The 18,761-nt window shown below is 41.1% G+C and overlaps 1 protein-coding gene across 5 annotated transcripts in view; it reads left to right on the plus strand.

Annotated features, from left to right (window-relative positions):
* Positions 1-18,761, plus strand: part of trim3b (tripartite motif containing 3b) — a 31,415-nt gene that overhangs the window by 9,293 nt on the left and 3,361 nt on the right. For 3 of the 5 annotated variants that reach the window (XM_087847328.1, XM_087847330.1, XM_087847329.1), the window contains 14 exons: positions 11,011-11,186; positions 13,059-13,188; positions 13,297-13,407; positions 13,565-13,716; positions 13,868-14,048; positions 14,265-14,366; positions 14,558-14,656; positions 15,183-15,335; positions 15,685-16,063; positions 16,568-16,671; positions 16,782-16,949; positions 17,110-17,278; positions 18,032-18,073; positions 18,688-18,758. In XM_087847328.1, coding sequence (XP_087703454.1) covers positions 11,053-11,186; positions 13,059-13,188; positions 13,297-13,407; positions 13,565-13,716; positions 13,868-14,048; positions 14,265-14,366; positions 14,558-14,656; positions 15,183-15,335; positions 15,685-16,063; positions 16,568-16,671; positions 16,782-16,949; positions 17,110-17,278; positions 18,032-18,073; positions 18,688-18,758 — 1,995 coding nt within the window. In that variant the 5' untranslated portion in view covers positions 11,011-11,052. Of the gene's footprint in view, positions 1-7,692; positions 7,876-11,010; positions 11,187-13,058; positions 13,189-13,296; positions 13,408-13,564; positions 13,717-13,867; positions 14,049-14,264; positions 14,367-14,557; positions 14,657-15,182; positions 15,336-15,684; positions 16,064-16,567; positions 16,672-16,781; positions 16,950-17,109; positions 17,279-18,031; positions 18,074-18,687; positions 18,759-18,761 lie in introns of those variants that run through there. The other 2 variants (XM_087847327.1, XM_087847331.1) reach the window with 2 other exon arrangements.

An 18,761-nucleotide genomic window follows, 5' to 3' on the forward strand; every position in this document is an offset into this window, starting at 1 on the left:
TTATTTGAATTTGGTTTTTATCTGTGCCTTTGGAGCAAAAAAATACATCAGTAAAGTCAAAGATTATTGGCCATTGATTCATTGATACACATTGTTTTATGTTGATAATGTCTGTAGTGTCCATTTCTTCTGGGCTATTCTGTTTATATTGAGAACAGAACCCAGTTCTTTGTATTTGTACACATACTTGGACAATAATGCTGATTCTGATAATAGATTTACCAGGCACAGTTGGATTTGCCGCAGTGAAGTCTTCCTTTGTGGATTCTTGCCCCTTGTTTGTTTGCAAAATAAATCTGTATGTGTATGCTTACATATGCACAGTATTTATCTGTGTGATAAATAACTGAGGTTTTCCACATTAAGCTGTATTTATTTGTAAGTAGAGAGTCATGTAGTGAAAGCTTAGTGACGGAGCTGAGAGACGTAGTCATGTCACTGGATATATTTAGCCAGGTCCCTGCGGGGGGGCTCAGCAATAGTAAAGTCCTTACTGTAAGAACATTTCATGTAACAACAGCAAACAAAGCTTCCGTTTGGCACTCTTCTGTTACGCATAGTTGCACAGAGATGCTTCAGTTCATATATCTTATATACTGTGATCTGAATGTCCAGAGAGGGTAAAAAAAATCTGTCGCTATATACACAGACATTTCCTGCTCTATGGTAGAGGTAAGGGTGTCCGGTGAATATACTGTATATACAACTGGAGAATAAATGGGTCGCTTATGTCAAACTGATATAATTACTGTCATGAGAGTAATCCTAGAACAGATCCCAGATAGTTACTGAAATGGCTGCATACCAAGCAGGCCTGTGGAAGATGTGATCTGTGCTACATGTTGTAATAAGTATGAAAAATAAAAACCACAAAAATTATTTTGATTTCTGTATATCACAATTTACCACTGCTAGAAATTAAAGAATTAAGACTGGGGTGTCTCTGTGGTTGTAAAATAGTGTGCACTTGCTAGGATCAGCAGGTTTAATGTTGTAGCATATTGCAGGCCGTAGCCTGACACAAAAACAATGTTTTTAAAGATACACAGGGCAAATAGGAGAATTTACTGTGGATTAATGATGGTATTTTGTAGCTCTTAGAGTCTGAATGCTCTTCTGGGATCAAATTAAAATTGTAAAAGCACTTCTAATCAGCTTTGATCAAACATCTGTAAATAAAATATTTTATATAATGCTTTCTTCATGCGCTAAGTGCAGTTAGGAAGGCAGCTGATTTGAAAGATCATCTAAACTCTATTAGTATCTGTGTATGGGAAAAATCTGTCATTTTATTTATTTGTTTTTAAATGATACCCTTCCACAGTTGTGATGTGCAGCTGAAGCTTTGCACACCTGCACACTTGCGTGTGTTCATGCATACTTGCGTGCACGAGCGTGAGCGGTGTGTTAATATGTTGATACAGGCGGTTCCTGTGACACATTCCTGCACAGCTTGGCTCAGATCAGACCAACTGATAATTTTAGCTGTGTGCCTGTGTTGGTCTGTCCTGCTGTGTGTGGACAGTGAATACAAGGTAGCACTTAATGTTTGTCATCCACTGCATCATTCTTGCCAGAGAACCACACGTTGTTTGTGTGTGAGTGAGTGTTTGTAACATGTCAGTTAGCAGTCCGTCCTCCCTGTTTTCCTGGTTTGCCAGCACAGCAGCAACCTGGCCTTAAAAGCAGACAGACTACTGTAAACATTAGGTTTGGCATCACAAATGACTGGTTATTATAGTATAGTTTTAGAGAGAGGCAGCAATCCACTAGAATCCTGCAATCCTGAACTATACTTCCAAACTACATTTGAAAACCTTTCCTAGTCCTTTTGAATTAAGATGGATTCAAAGAGGTATTGATTTGTCTCTGTCGTCATTCTGGTCCAAGTCTTGTCAAACTGAGCTGTTATTTTGTGCACCTGGAGTTTGCTTTAGACATTTGTTCCAGGTCTTTGCTTGCACAGTATTTATGCACAGCATTTATGCACAGAGTTTAAAGGATGTGCAAATGATTAATCCGCTGACCTATCGGCGTGACGAACAAATGACGGAATTTCTAATCCCCTCAAGTTAATGACTTTTCACCCTGTTAGGGATCCCAGCTGTAATGCACATTTATGATTCAGCATGGCAAGGCCTGCTTAGAATGAGCACCATGAGAAAATACATTTTCACACAGAAACGAGATGTTCTGCCCCTTGCAACCAGAGAGTTAGTTTCCTTCTTTATGTGGTGATGGTTTCTGCTATGTGATGGGCATGTTAGCAAAATTCCCATTTCACATGGTTACCTGATCTGCTAAATACTAAAAAAAACAACCCAAAAAAACCCATAGATAAGGAAGGTCCCATATACTTCACCGTACCTGAAATTAATATCACATGGTTTTATTATGCCATGTTAGATGAAACTATCTGTTTATGTAAATATATATTTAGCTCAGGGCATCTACTCCCGCAGTTATTTAAAGAAACAAATTATTTCAGGATCAGCTCCTCTACCCCGTGGCACATGCTCTTCTTTCACTGAAATAATTCTCTCTGCTGGGAAAGGCAGAGTCGGGTAGGGAAAAGAAAGAAGTGGAAGAATCTGCGAATCGTGTCATTTTCTTTGAATGTGCTGTATCTAACTTCAGTATTCTGGAGTATATTTTACACTGTGGGATAAAATTTGCACACACTGCTGTGTTACAGGCTCATAAATGGCTATTTGAATTCTGTTCTGATGTTCTGTGTAAAAACCATTCAAGACTAATGAATGCCAATGTCACAAGAATTTTTGTTATTCGGTTCAAATGAGAGCCAAAAAGAGAGGGGTTGCATCTTTTTCTCTCCAAATTTGGTCACGTATTAGGAGGTTGTTACAATTTGAGAGCTCTCATGCACTGGCCCTTAATCATACACACTGAGAGATGTGAAGGAGGCTGTATCTCCCTATCTGAGCTGCTCGTGTATCTGTTTCTCAAGGCTTAGTGCAGCTGAACTTCTGTGCTGATGTCTGCCTTGATCTTATTCATGCAAGAATCTCTTGATGAAGTTCTGTTTGCCTTAAAGTGAATACGTCGATGGATAAAATGGCTTTCAGGTTGCAGCAGACACAGAAACGTGTTTTGTTTATGGTTTATTCCAGAGGTGTATCGGCTGAACAATAAACTCCAGCAAATGCATAAGGATTAAAAAGTGTTGCTCCAGGGTACAGCTTTACTCTGCTGCTACACTTATTTTAGAGGCTGTACTTGCCAATTATTCTGCAGGTTTTGCGAGTTAACTATGAAGACTTCAGAGTATGATGTGATGTTGTTTAAAGTTCATCATCAGAAAGGGTTTAGGGGTATGACATGCCAGTACTGAAGATAACTTAATACTTATTTAATGTTATTACCACACATAATAATATGTGTAAATAATCTATTAGCAGGGGATTATATTATTTTGACAGACCTTGATGCACATTGCCATCCAGCCCAAAACAAGCAAGGCAATGCAGTAACTGTCTAACAGACTACTATGAAAACATGTAGGCAATAGTGGCAATATTAGTGAATGAGCAAATTGCCATTAATTGAAACAACAACTTCTGCTCATATACTATGATTATATACACTGACTGACCATTTTATTAGCTACACTTTGCTAGCAGGTTATCAGAAGACAGTTACACGTTTGTCATAAAGGGATAGCAATAATACTCAAGTAGGCTGTGGCATTTAAACAATGCTTAGTTGGCACTAAGGGGCCCAAAATATGCCAGGAAACTACCCCCCACACATTCAGCCCCCACTAGCCTGGATTGTTGGTACAAGACAGGATGGATTCATGCTTTCATACTATTTAAATATAAAAGTTGCAGCAGAAATCAAGACTCATCAGACCAGGTAACAAGTCCAAAATTAGTTCACATGAGTGAAGCCGACTGCACTCTTCTGTTACTGTGGCGCATCTGCTTTAAGGTTCAACATGTTGCGCGCTGAGAGATGCCGTTCTACATATCTTTGGCTGTAACGAGTGGTTATTTGAGTCACTGTTGCCTTCCTATGAGCACACTGCATGTCTGCCCATTATTCTTTGGCCTCTGGCATCAACAAAGCATTTTTGCTATTTTCTTTATTAGAGCATTGTCTGTAAACCCTAGAGATGGTTGTGCAGGGAAAGCCCAGTAGATCGATACAGATCAGTCTATCTGCCACATTCAGAGTCACTTATATCAACTTTCTTCCTCATTCTGATGCTCTGTTTGAATTTTGCCAGGCTGTCTTGGAGACAGTCGACACTCTACTTGTAAAAGTTTGCTTGCCAGTTCAGGTTTTTTCTGCTCATGGACACAGCTTGAAAAAATTAATTCTAGTTGAAACTCTTTAATGACATACATCGTGTAATTTCTTACAAACTAAATGACATAGTGGTCAGCGGGAAACCAAAATCTTTAACCCTTTGAGGTTTTAGATTGTTTAAGTCCTCATACTTTTACAATTAGAATATAGAACTAATGGTCTAAGAAGAGAGAGTGGAGTAAAAAGTGTGACATTTAACATTTACAGAATAATTGCAGAAGGAAATCTGTCAACACTATTGGTACTTTGCAAACTAGCGGAGGCCAGTGTCTAAGCCGAAAGGAAATTTGTGTAAAGTGGAACATCCGCTACACAATTTATGCATGCACACACCTGCTTTCCCTGAGGCCAGCCGTTGTGTAAAGACAGCTTGATAACTGCCACTGTATTTGACAGAAAGCATCACTATTTTCTTTTTACCTTTCAGTCAAGTGACATTCATGTACAGTATACCTGTGTTTACTGCATGCTGACAGTAACTGGTCTTTCTTACAATAGTAGATGTATATAGTCTTAGCATCTACGTAGCCTAAAACAATCTGTCTGATGAATTAATGATCTGTATTTAGACAATAACTTGCAGAGAATTCAGTTAGAAAACCTGAGATAATAAAAAACCTTATGCAGGCATAACAGCCAGCATTATGCAGGTCAGTACTTGCTGTGATGCTCTTTATTTTTTTCATTGGTAACTTTGCACACATTCGCACATGCTGATGGATACTAAAAAACAAATGAACCCTGAGGGCCCCAGCCAGTTTACATGAATGTGTGCACAAGAGCATGCATAAAAAGACTGCAGGTCTATACTATGTGCGGTAGTTATGCACAAGAGAGGCTGATGTGAATGTTTGGCTCCTTCTTAATGTTGGAGTCATTTTTATGCTGGTCATCTGAGGATCCCTGTGCTTTTGCACAGTGCGTTTGCAATGCTGGGCACGTGCCTGGTGTGTGAAGGGAATGAGAACTGATAGCTCTATATATAGAAATACATACATGTATGTATTTAAGAGTGGACTGCGCAAGAGAATAAAAGGTTGCTGAGCACACAAAGGGGGATTACACGTGCTGGACCATACACCATCTTTGTATTTTATGCTGGTGTATATGTCTTTGTAACAACAAATTTGAGAGTGGGGTGTCCTTTTTTTTTTATGTGATCGCTGGCTGCCGTGTGACTGCTGTGGGGCTATAGTATGACTCAGAATTGAAGAGCTTATGTGTGTTTGAGGAATGGTGTCAGACCTGGAGCTGTCAAACTCTAGCACCATCACAACAGTCTCTGAGATCTCAGTATCATGTTCCTTTTCATCTTTCCTGTTCAATTTGTAATTGTAGAATAAATAACCAACAGTATTTGCGTGTTCCTTGTGTTGCTTCTGATTGATTTTTTTTTTTAATTTTTTGAATTTCCATCATTTCCACATCTTTCCAAATGTTCTCAGCTGAGCTTCCAGAGAGTTTGGCAGAGAAACACTACATCATGTAGGTAGAGCACCTGGGGCAGACTGACAGAGGCGAGGCTGCCATATTACGCCATCGGCCCCTCTGGCCAACACTAGTAGGCGGTAAGGTGTCTTGCCCAAGGACACAACGACCAGGACAGAGAGCCCGGGGATCAAACCGGCGACCTACCGGTTACAGATGCGCTTCCCAACCCCCCTGAGCCACGGTCGCCCCATGTGCAGCACTGGGAGTCGGTATGTTATTGGCTCCAAGAACGTACAGCAACACCCTTACCCCTTGTTACTCACGCTTATGTAACATTTCTTGTCACATCATTTGCCACTTTGTGTCGGTTCTCACAGGACTGACAAATAGAAAAAGCACACCAAAGGCCCCACCAAAAAAAATAATTAAAAATAAACGCAGCGTGAAAGCTATTTGATTACTTGATCATTCTTTGTTCACTCCCTGAAGTGAGGGTTGGATTTTATTTCTTTGGGGTTTTAGGGGAACATCCCTTTCATCGCTGTCATTACTCCGACCCTGAGGCAGAACGGTTTCTTTTGACTGTTGACATTACGCAAGTCGCAGGTTTAACTGCAGCTGTGTGTTCATGCAAAAGCATTAGTGTAATAAAAATGATAAAGACTTAATTGCAATCTTTATTTATTTTGGAATAAAAAAGAGAACCTGTAATTCACACACTCGGCACACTCCTTTCATATTACCTTTACTTATTTCAAGGGACTCATTGGTGATACCAGTGGTGGTTCATCTGCAGGAGTCATATATTCTGAACGAACTGTCGCTTCAGCAGAAACTGTAGAGAACTAATAATGCTTTTGAGTGCGAGTGCTCACTGCAGGGATGACAAGGGCCTTTTTGAAAAGGCGGCCCATGCTGCAGTGATGCATTGAGTATATTGGTCACGCCAGATACCCTCTCTATCTCTATCTATCTACAGTTATAAGTGGCTACAAAAAATCCTTGTGCTTTGAAAGTGCCACACAATGCTACACAAAAATGTACAAAACTGTGCCAGAACATCGATGAGGCAACAATAAATTCCCTTCAGACATCTCACTCTGTCTTCATCCTCTTATCCCTTTACTTCCTGTTACATCCAGCACATCAGTCTGCGCTTTTGAGTTTAGGATGACAGAATTTTGGAAAGGTAGGTGTGTGTGTGGGTGGGTGCAGAGGAAGTAGAGCGTGGGAGGAGAGAAGACTGGACTTAATCCGAACAGATTAAATGTAGATTGATGTTTTTTGTCAGGGAATCGTCACCTCTGGCTTCAGATTATGACCACATCACAAGGACGGGGCATTTAAGGGATTGAGTGCAAAATTATCCCACGGCAAGAAATTTCATAATGATGATCCCCTTTTCGGTTCAGAGTGTCCGTCTTAATCCGTGCATATGTGTAATTTGATACTAGATGGAGAGGCATATGCTCTGATATTCTCACTTAAAGTAAGTGACTTCATGAATTATATAAGTCTGTTTTATTTGGCTGCCCTAAATGTGTCTGCAAGCATGCATCTGCATGCTTGGATGGCCAAGTAATGACATAATTCCTCATAACTGGATACTAGATTATACAAATAAAACATATATTCTAATCACTGTGCAAAGTATTTCACAAATTTAATTATTACTCAGCAGGACCTTTGTGCAACATGTTCTTTGGATTTTAAGATTTTTTTTGACCAACACTCACACCCTCCAGTCCAGCGCAAATTGTTGGCCCATGATGCAATACATCTTGCTTGCTGGTTTAGGTTTCCCAGCCAATCAGAGCGCAGCAGTAGGAGGGCATAGAGTGAGCTCATGCTTGTAAACGACACTGACAGTAGGAGGGACTTTCAATTTACAGTCCCAGCCTTTGTTGTCATCCCCGCTCAGCCCTCTTCAGTGTGCGTGCCTTGCATGGAAAAGGGGAAAGCGAGAGAAGGAAAAGGAAGAGCGGTCAGAGGAGAGAAACTAGAAGGCAAGAGTGTGTGACTCAGGGCGTGTGCTGGTTCTTGAGTGCTACAGTGGCTTAACACAGAGTTGCCATGAAGTCTTCTAGACAGATGTACTCCACTTCACCGACAGTAGGTAGTGTCTCTGTCGACTTTGTGTTTGTTTGTTTTTGTTTTCATGTCCATGTTTGCCTGTGTGTGTGTGTGTGTGTAACTTTACAGTATCAGCTCACCTGTCATCACAGTGGAGTGTTGGTGTTTTGCGTGTTTACACAGGCTGTCAGCTCTTATCTGTTGGTGTTGCACAGGTGTATCACAGTGAGAAGACGACAGAGAGTATCATACGTCTCCTGCATTATTTCTCTGGCCTGTTAAAATGTCTCGCGCTCTAACCCATCTCTCCCACCATGCTTCTGAAGCGAGAAGAAGACATTTAATATCCCGCCTTGCCACTTTTTCAGGTTTATCTGCATGTGTGTTCTGTAAGAGAGACTTCACCCAAACTGTGAGGATCCTGTGGTACGGTAAAGCACCAGCAGAGGTTTCAGTCGTGAATGAGACAAAGAACATGGTCACTTTTGTGTTCTGTAAAGCCAACAGTAAACAGAACGTGACACATGCGCTTAAGCACACACACAAAAACAATTAGCTCAGCATTCAAATACTATAATACTGCGAGTTTGGGGAATTACTTAATCTAAGGTCACCAGCAGCATTGCTGCTATTATTACTGTGTTTATAATGGCCAGGAGAATTATGACACATTTTTGCTTTTATGGTATTAGTTGGCAGCTCTCTCAAAGACGTGTCCTCTTCATGCATAATTTTTCTTCATGCATCCTGAATGTGTTTGGCTTTATCCCATCCCAGTGCCTTTAACTGCAGAGTCTAAATTCTAAATCTGCTTCCCTTCACTCACTTTAAAGCCTGTCAGTTAAAAACTGGTCATGGATACTTTAGACCATCAAAACTAAGCATCGTGGCCTACTTAGAAGTTTAAGTGAGCATGAATGAAGATGGGGCCCGTGTCAAAACTTGGTCTGCTGAATTCATGTAACTGTGAATACGAGTGTATTCATTCATGTGCATCCACGGCGGTCAAATCTTCTTGATGTTACAGCGTTTGCTTTTCATGTCTCCATCAAGTTCATTTTAAAGCTCGAAAGTGCAAAAGGTTTGCCTCAGCTATAGTTTAGATACAAAAGAAAAAAAAAACATGTTAAATTAAGTTTCTTTTTTGAAAGTTGCATCATCTCACACTGCTACTTTAATCTTTATTCCAGTGTTTTAAGGAAGAGTACTTATTATTTGGCACTTTTCAGACTCCGCATTCTTCTTTCACAGCAGTCCACCCAAGAAAAGTGCTGTGAAACCAGCAGTAGACGAATGGACACAAATCACCTCACTGTCCAGCAGTCCCGAGGACCGGTGGTCTTATTTTAGCCTCACTGTCATTGCTTCCTCGTCTAGTCACTAATACACGAGTCTAAATTTAGACAGACGTCATAACAGATGATATTAGTATCGGTGTGTTCTAGTACAGAAAAACAGAATGATGGAGAAGTGTGAGAACTGTGCTGAAGAACTAAATACATCCTGTAGTTGATCCCCCCATTATTTCTACACTCCTTCTTTTCATTCCAGCTTCTTTCCATTGGAGTCCAGCAGAGACAACTAGATACTCTTGAAATGCCGGTTTAAAGCAGAGGACTTATGGAGCACAATGCATATTTCGATTTAGGCAAAACATAAGCTACTTATCACTAATCATTTCCGTTTGACACCCTGCGTGTCTTTAACCCGAGTACAAATGTGACATGTTGTTCTTGGAGTTGATGGCTTAAGATATGACCTTTACCCTCCCAGTGTGGGGACTGTATGTCATTGGATCCTCTGTGCAAAGACTGGAAAGATACAACTTGGCTTTTACCCACTCTGGTGTGTGAGTGTCCGTGCGCGTGCTCATGCTCGGTAGGCAACAACTAACAATAGGACACGAGCGGAGATGGGACAGGGGATTGAGAGCTGTATTAGATCCAGCAGCGACAGATGTGCAGACCGGAGGGAAAGTCTGGTGGGGGGATAATGATTGTCAGTGTGTGTCTGTGTGTGTGTGTGTGTGTGTGTGTGTGTGTGTGTGTGTGTGTGTGTGTGTGTGTGTGTGTGTGTAATGTTTATAACTGCTTTCCTATCATTGTGTGTTTACTTGAGGCATGTACTACTCTTCGCTCACCCCTCCATCTGTATGAGCACATGAGTGCATGCCTGATGCATGAATAATGCATGTGCTGACCTACTGAGAAAATGTGGCTGAATTCATTGCTGTTAGCAACAGAGAGATGAAAATGATATGAACAGCATTCAGCAAAAGCAAATTTAATCCATGCATCAAGTCAAGCTGTGTGGTTATGACCTCTTGATATGTATGTACAATATTTGCACTGGATGCTTGTTTTCAGTTAACACCTGATCTTGCAAGCGATGCTTCACTAGCATTTTTTTACTGCTGTAATTAATTTTGCCATATTTGCTGGCCTTGCACTGATGAATGTGAAAGTGGGCCATGTGGAGGCAGCAGGAGTTTGTGTTGCTAGGCAAAATATCCATACCTTGCATCATATATATAGTTTTTTTTCCCCAATGTGAGAACAATAACAGACTTCTCTGTTCTGGTCACCCTACAGTTGGTTTCTGGCTTTCATGTAACTTCTACCTACAGAGGTGTGCTGTTTGCTGTGAATGTGAAAATGTAGCTGTGTGGTTCATAAAATAAGAAATTAAGCCTATTCCAGCTTAAACTTCTTATGTTTTTTATTTTTTTTATTTTTGTATGTTCAAACTACGACTGTTTCAATGGATTATTGTGGATTTGTAAAAAAAACCCCAAAAACAACCCTTTTGTTGAGTGCTTACTTGCTCGTTACAAAGCCTTTTCTTTCTTACGCCTTCTTTGCTTATTTTTGTATTTTATAACTTTAATGTGTTACTCACACATTTGGCCATAATGGTTCATCTGCATCTGCTGAGCATGAACTGCAAGCCTCTTTCAGCTCTCTTTCAGATGACGTTGCTCTGGTATTAACCTAGAAATAACTGCATAACAGTGGGCTTGTTCTGATCAAGGCATTAAACAGCTTTGTTTTGCTTTGGTTCCTGGTACCTTCTCTGAAAAGTTTGCTGAACAATAGCTCAGCAAAGAAGACCGAAGAAAAAGCTGGAGTGCAGCATTTTTCTTTAATATTTTCATCTTTCTTTTTCTCTTGTTAGGTTAACTGCTGTCGTTGTCCGTGGCTTTAAATTTCCTTTGCCATGGCCAAGCGCGAGGCTGGAAGTACCAGCCCTGTGGTACGTCAGATAGACAAGCAGTTTCTGGTCTGCAGCATCTGCCTGGATCATTACCGCAACCCCAAGGTCTTGCCCTGCCTGCACACCTTCTGTGAAAGGTAACTAATGTTTGTGCTGTCTGCATCAATGACACCGGTCAGGAGTCCTAATTATTGCTGCTCGCACTGTCTGCTGCATGTAGCTATTTCTGGCCATTCAAAGGAGCTACAGTACATTGTTTACCATACCTGTCTTTCTTCTAGTAAATCCTGTCTCTTACCCTGTTATCATAGAATTCCTGTCATACCTACATGCTGGCCAATAGAGGAACCTCGTCTATTGCAAATCCCTACACACAATTAAAAAGCTCAGAGCGCTTCTCGTCACTGACGCTGCTGGGATAAGTGCATTCCTCAGCATCAGGGACTGTCAAGGACTGCAGTCTGAGAAAAGGCTCACTGTTGAGAGACACAATTACAGTGGCTCAATCCACAGTTTCTTGGGAAGGATGACACCCCCTCAGGTGATAATGCTAGAGCCGAGCCAAGCAGGAGGAAGCTTTTTGAAAGCTTGTTGTGGGTCATGGTGGGAGGATGGAGAATGAAGAAGGGGCATGTTGTTGGCTGCAGAAGAAAACCAGGATTATGTTTCAGACTGGTTTGCTCCTAAACCCACGATCTACCAAATATTTATCGAATGGCTTTTTAAAAGCCACACAGTATGAGATAATTCTCTTTTTTTCCCCATGCAGTCTGAGCTGCATTTGCCCACCGGAGGGCAAGTTTAATCCCTGGTTTAACTGGATAGCATGTGATGTGGAGTCCTGCTGAGGTGAACAGATTTTTGTCTAGGGCTATACGCAATATTTCCAGACAGATGTTTTAATGCTGGGGTGGGTTTATGTACTTTATAGAGGGGTGTGGTGCAAACCCCCGCTGGGCCTATTCCTTTTGGGAGGGTGTTACTTTGCTTCATTTTGCTCCCGATGTCCTCTGTATGTGATTGTCCTTTTTGCATATAACCTTAGGATACGACTACTTCATAATATAGAAATGATGCCAAAATAATTACATTTTACAACAACAGTAAAAGCAGTTAGAATAGATAAATGACATTTTCTTACCCTTGAATCCCTGCCTGCCGCTCCCAGCGAGCTTCATGTTTGATTTTTGACAAAATATTTGATAGAAAAAATGTTTTTGTTCATCCTCTCGGTTGTTCTCAGAAGCAGAAACAGGGAGTCTTGGCTGATACGAGCTTGTATGGTGTCATAAATTAAATATAATTGTTCCAGCATGCAGCCTAAGCAGCTGCCAAACATACTTTTGTAAAACAACAGAGACTTATCCTGAGAACTGACTCAGGGTTTCTTACTGTATTAATCGCCAAATCATTAACTACAGGAACTAAAGAAATACAGCTGTACATCACCTGAGGGTGGGCACCTGGGCTGTAGACAAGGAATGCATTGCAGTCTGCAAACTGCACCTGAAAGTTACTGACTGGCTTTGGTTTTTTCCCTTGTTAGCGTCTAATGTTGTTGATACGCTCCAGTGGGCTTGTTAACCAAACCTGGAAAAATCTTTAGCATGTAGAGCCAAGCAGGATAGATGTGACTACTAGCATGCGTGAAGCCAGGCCAGAATCCAAACTACACAAACGCGCACGTAGATGCACAAACAGAAAAAAAATGCACTTCACATGTTCATGATTGAACTGTTTTGCCTCTTAGTGACTCTGTTAGTCAAATTGATTTGCCAGATGCTCACTTACTCAAAGAGAGTGTGCATGTTTTCTCTCAAGCCTGTGGGCTCTGTATTGATTTAAATCCACTCTATTCCCTTATTTGTTGTGACGGGAGCACTATTTAGGCACTGCCTCTCTTTATTATGTGATTGCTCTGTCTTCCTCACACCTTCCTCTTCTTTTTTTTTCTGCTGTATTGGTTATCTAAGTTTTATATTTATATATTTGTTGGCCTCTTCCTTCAGCTGTCTCCAGACCTACATTCCCCCTGAGTCTCTGACACTCTCATGCCCAGTGTGCCGGCAGACATCTATCCTGCCAGAGAAAGGAGTTTGTGCCCTGCAGAACAACTTCTTCATCACTAATCTTATGGAGGTTTGAAAACACAATGCATTAGCCAGATAATTCAAATGCGCATTACAAATAACAAAATAAAGAAATACCTCCTTGTTCCACACTGACTATAAGAATGTATTGCATTAGGTCCTTCAACGAGACCCAGAGTGCTCGCGGCCAGAGGCCTGCAGTGTGTTGGAATCAGTCAGTGCTGCAGCTGCAGGGAAGCCGCTCTGCTGCCCAAACCACGAAGGAAAGGTGAGAAGCTCTTTTGAGATATACTACCCGAGTCATCACCTTACCTAAATTCCTTTCCGTGTTATTTCAACAGTAATTGGTGTAATAGGAACTGAATGTTACATTCATTTCTTTTTTTTTTTTGCAAGAGAATGACTCGCTCTGTCTCCCTCTGCAGGTGATGGAGTTCTACTGCGAGTCATGTGAGACAGCCATGTGTTTGGAGTGCACAGAGGGCGAGCACAGGGAGCACATGACTGTTCCTCTGCGGGATGTGGTGGAACAGCACAAGGCTGCGCTGAAGACACAGCTGGATGCCATACACAGCAGGTGGGGGTCTTGATACCTCGGGAAAGCTTTAAGCAGCTTAAGCATTTGGTCCAGACCTTAGGCGATCTGCGCACACCGTGCCTCGTCTGTCAGACTTTTTCATTGTGTTCAGCTGCTATGGAATACATTTTCACCTTGTTTCATGTTGCAGGCTACCTCAGTTAACAGCGGCCATTGAGCTGGTGAGTGAGATCTCTCGACAGCTGAGTGAAAGGAAGAATGAGGCAGTAGCGGAAATTACAAGTACATTTGAAGAGCTGGAACAGGCGCTGCATCAGCGCAAGACGGCCCTCATCACAGATTTGGAGAATATCTGCAGTACCAAGCAGAAAGTTAGTTGATGACCAGTTCATTCACTCATGTATACACACATGCATATGTTTTTGTCCTTGATACCAGAGATTAATTGCTTTCTTGACATTTAATTCCTAATTTTCCTCTTTTCTAATGTATTCAGCTGCTTTTTCTCATCTTCAGTATTGTTTTAACATGCTCTAATGACCCTCCTGTGTCCGTTTTCTCTTATTCCTCCTCATTCTTGAGCACAGGTCCTGCAGGCCCAGCTTTCAGCTCTCCTCCAGGGGAAGGAACATATTCAGAGCAGTTGCAGTTTCACAGAGCAAGCTCTCAGCCATGGTAGTGCTACTGAGGTGGGCAGGCAAATTGTTACATACCAGCAACCTGTCAAACAGGATTATAGGATTTGACTCTCAAGTTTCATATAGCAACGTAGCAGAATGTCTGTTCTTCAGTAGTTATATAGTTCTGTATTAAAAGGTACAGATGGGGGGGGGGGGAAGGACTTTAAATAAAATACAGTATGCATCTCCTGTAAGAATAGGTGCTGCTGGTTCAGAAGCAAATGAGTGAGCGAGTAAACGCGCTGGCCAGACATGACTTCCCAGAGAAACCTCATCAGAATGCACACCTGGACTGCCAGGTAACGACTGCTGTCTGTCGCGACCTCTGTTTTTATTGTGGTGGTTTGACTGATTCTCCTACACTGTCACATCGCAGGTCTGCGTGAGTCCTGTCTCAACGTTTTATTTTTCACGTGACTGTAATTTGACTACATGTATAACAAGCAGTACTCAGAAAGGACAAATCTCCACCAAGGCAGCTCACTCTGTGGGCAGTGTTTACTTTTATAGGATTTTTTTTATATATTCAGTTTGTTTTCTTTTTTTAAATGTAATGAAAGAAGCTTGTAGTGCAGCAAAAGTAATATTTACAATTCCCATATACCAGCAGATTGAACAGCAGGCATGCAATGCTACAAAAACATTACCTCCTTGGTGTGGGTAATAAAACAAATGTATAAACCCAGTCGTAAAGTAGCATTAGTAGTTACCAGCTGCAGACACAGAAAGACTTAATAATAATAATAATAATAATAATAATAATAATAATAATAATAATAAAAAGTATTAAGAAACTCAAAAATTCAAATGTGCTGTGTGTTCAAGGTGGAGACTGAGGGCCTGCGGCGCTCCATCCAGAACCTGGGTGTTCTCCTCACCACAGCAGCTGTGGCTCACACTTCCGTGGCCACAGGAGAGGGCCTCCGCCATGCAGCAACTGGGCAACACCAAACTATTACTGTGACAACAAAAGACAAAGTACTGTCTCTGAATTATGTTGGTTTACTATCATAATATTGTTCTGCTATATGTGTAAATTAAGCCATTTACTTTTTACTTTGGCTCTAATGGGTTTACTGACATTTATTTGCTTTTTTTGTGTGTGGCTTTTCATTCAATTTCATAGCATTTATCAGAGTTCGTTTCCAAAAGTTATTTCATGGTGACTACTCTGGTCACCGAGGCAATTTTCAGGGATTACTTTTATGAAAAGAAATCTATTATAAGCTTCTCATGCATGTGTGGAAAGTGCTTCTTTAGTGGCTGCCGTGTGCATATTGAAGATTTTGTGTTGTTCGGAAATTGACTCAGTGAACCCTATCTGCAGGATGGGGAGTTGGTGCGGACAGGAAACGCAGTTTTAAAAGCAGAGATAACGTCCGCTGATGGGAGCCGGGCTGCAGAGACGGAGATAACGGACAATAAGAATGGAACATACGAGGTGGGCTACACGTTACGCTCTGAGGGAGAGTACTCGTTTTCTTTGCTGCTGTACGGACAGCCGGTACGTGGCAGCCCTTTCCGACTGCGAGCGGTTAAGCCGTCAGATGTTCCGCAATCTCCAGACGATGTGAAGCGGAGGGTGAAGTCCCCCAGTGGCACGGGGGGCCACATAAGGCAGAAGGCAGTGCGACGGCCTTCCAGTATGTACAGCACGACTAAGAAAAAGGAGAACCCCATTGAAGATGAGCTCATCTACAGAGTGGGTAAGAGAGACACGGAAAAGCAAATTATGTCCTACACAAGTGACATTATCTTTGTTACAATCAAGAATACTTATGTCATCATTTGTTAGCTTCTAAGCCAAAGACAGGCTTTTAAATTGACACACTCCGCTCCAGGCAGTTGCAGTTTCCAGTTCATGCCAATAGACTACACAATAAAACTTTGATCTGGCTTGATTGTTTTATAGATTTTTTTTGTAGACAATTTGGCTTTGGCTGAGATAAAAAAAAATGTCACTGGCATTCAAAGGTTTTGCAACTTCTTCATATTATTTAACTCAAGCAAGTTTCTGTAATTTACTTTTGAACTCTTTTGCCGCTTTAAACAAACTTTCCCAAGCCTGGGAGATAGGAAATCTATCCAACAAAACGTATGTCATACTTTGGGAAATGATTGGCATGAGTGCACAGTGTATAAGACTGGAGACTAATGTGAAAATGGTAAATGACACATTTCTTGAGTATTTGCCTTTTTTTTCCTGTCAGGTTCTCGGGGTAGAGAGAAAGGCGAGTTCACAAATCTCCAGGGGATCTCAGCCTCTAGTAATGGCAGAGTGGTGGTGGCTGACAGCAACAACCAGTGCATACAGGTGAGGCAGTGTAGCCACGTGTTTCACAGTGATCGCACAGAAGTGGATATTCAGACGAGTGTATTCTGCCGTACACTCTAAACAGTTTGCTTTGATGGACCCAATTGCAGGTTTTCTCCAATGACGGCCAATTCAAGATGCGCTTTGGGGTCAGAGGTCGGTCTCCAGGGCAGCTGCAAAGACCAACGGGTGTCACTGTTGACATGAACGGTGACATTGTGGTGGCCGACTATGACAATCGGTGGGTCAGCATCTTCTCTCCTGATGGGAAGTTTAAGGTAAGATCTCTGTGCAGGCTGAACAGCACTAAATGCCTCATTTAAGGGTTGTTCATATGTGAAATCTATTAAAAAATAGTCTTTTGGTGTTTTTCTGCCTCACTATTTACCTTCAGCTTGAAAAAGTGCTAAACTACTTTTTTGTCTCTCGGCATCACAGAATAAGATCGGTGCAGGACGGCTCATGGGTCCCAAGGGTGTGGCTGTGGATAAGAACGGACACATCATCACTGTGGACAACAAGGCTTGCTGCGTCTTCATCTTTCAATCCAATGGGAAACTTGTGACCAAGTTTGGAGGCAGAGGGACTTCTGACAGACAGTTTGCAGGTGAGAAGGAGGCAGCCACTGACGGGGAGGAGACAAGCAAACACCTGTTATGAAATTTTGAATATTTGGCAAAATAATTAAAGTGAGTTAAAATATACTGAAAGAAATAAAAACACACTTCCATTATTTAGGAAAACATTTTTTATATTTCTTTAAAGGAAAATAGCAAAGGTAAATATCTGACTGCACAACAGTGAAATACATAAAAATCAAAGGTTTATTTATTAAAATAATTAATCATTAAGGGAAATATGGTTGATATAAACTCAATGTGTACCATTCAAGTAAATTTCATTTGACCATATTCCATTAAATGTAATGTTGTACACTGTAGTTACATGGAAAATTTACATGTAATCAGATTACTTCAAGTCTTCATTTAATGCATAAATATTTTTTGAGTAAGTAACAGGATTGTTTTAGTAGACAGTAAATCAGGATTTTGAAGGTGTTTGCAATGTGTTTTTCATCATTGTTTAGTATTAGCAACAAAAACCCTCATTGTGAGCACCATTACTAATGTAGGCGCAGTTTAAAGCGTCAGCTCTGGGCAGCAAACAGCATGAAGAATATTAAAGACAACACTGGCTGTGTGCCTGTAACTCCCACGGTATTACTGCATTAGCCAGGCAGCAGCACCCCCCTGCACTTCCCTGAGCTTTTTCTTCTTTGGATGTCTTTATCTCTGACTAGCTATTTTTTTCCCTTCCTTTCTTTCTTTCTTTCTGTTCTTCCTTCTGTTTTCCAACTCAGAAAAACTTGGCCCAAACATAAATAAATCTGGCTCAGTTTTCAGTAAGTACTAAGTGTGGCCTTGCTGCAACCTTAATCCCACAGTGCAGTGCCCTCTGTCTAACCCAAATCCGTGATCATGTGTCTGACCTCCTGAGATCTCTGATTGTTTAAAAAAAACCCTGCAGGATGAAGCTGTGCCTGTGCAGCAATGATCAGAGATGAGATTACATGCCATTGTAATAATTACATGAATCATAATTATTCTTTTTTAAGATAAGTTTGTTGTGTGTATTGTGCTTTTGGTGAAAAACAGCTATGAAAAGAGAGATCAGTGTGAATGAATTTTACTGTTTCCAATAACTCATTCTGTGGTATTTTAATATAATCAGTTTTGAGATCTGCTTAATGATAAGTTGACTGGATAAGTAACCCAACCATCAGTGTAAGCACTTACAGTATGACTAAGACAATATAAATATTCTGTGATTGGGCAGTGCATGCATAACAATGATCTAGGCCTTGAGCCTCTCCATATTTTATAATTACAGCTTTAGACAAACTATAGATGAAACCTACATTTAGTCAGCCTACTAACAGTGAAGGCAATGCATAAACAACAGGAAACAGTCTCTGCTTTAACTACCAATGTAACCTGCTTCTGTCTCCTCATCCAGGCCCGCATTTTGTTGCCGTGAACAACAAGAATGAAATTATTGTGACCGATTTTCACAATCACTCTGTGAAGGTA

Source organism: Neolamprologus brichardi, chromosome 10 (genome assembly GCF_056152115.1).
Source record: "Neolamprologus brichardi isolate AB-2024 chromosome 10, ASM5615211v1, whole genome shotgun sequence".
Classification (NCBI taxonomy): Eukaryota; Metazoa; Chordata; class Actinopteri; order Cichliformes; family Cichlidae; genus Neolamprologus; species Neolamprologus brichardi.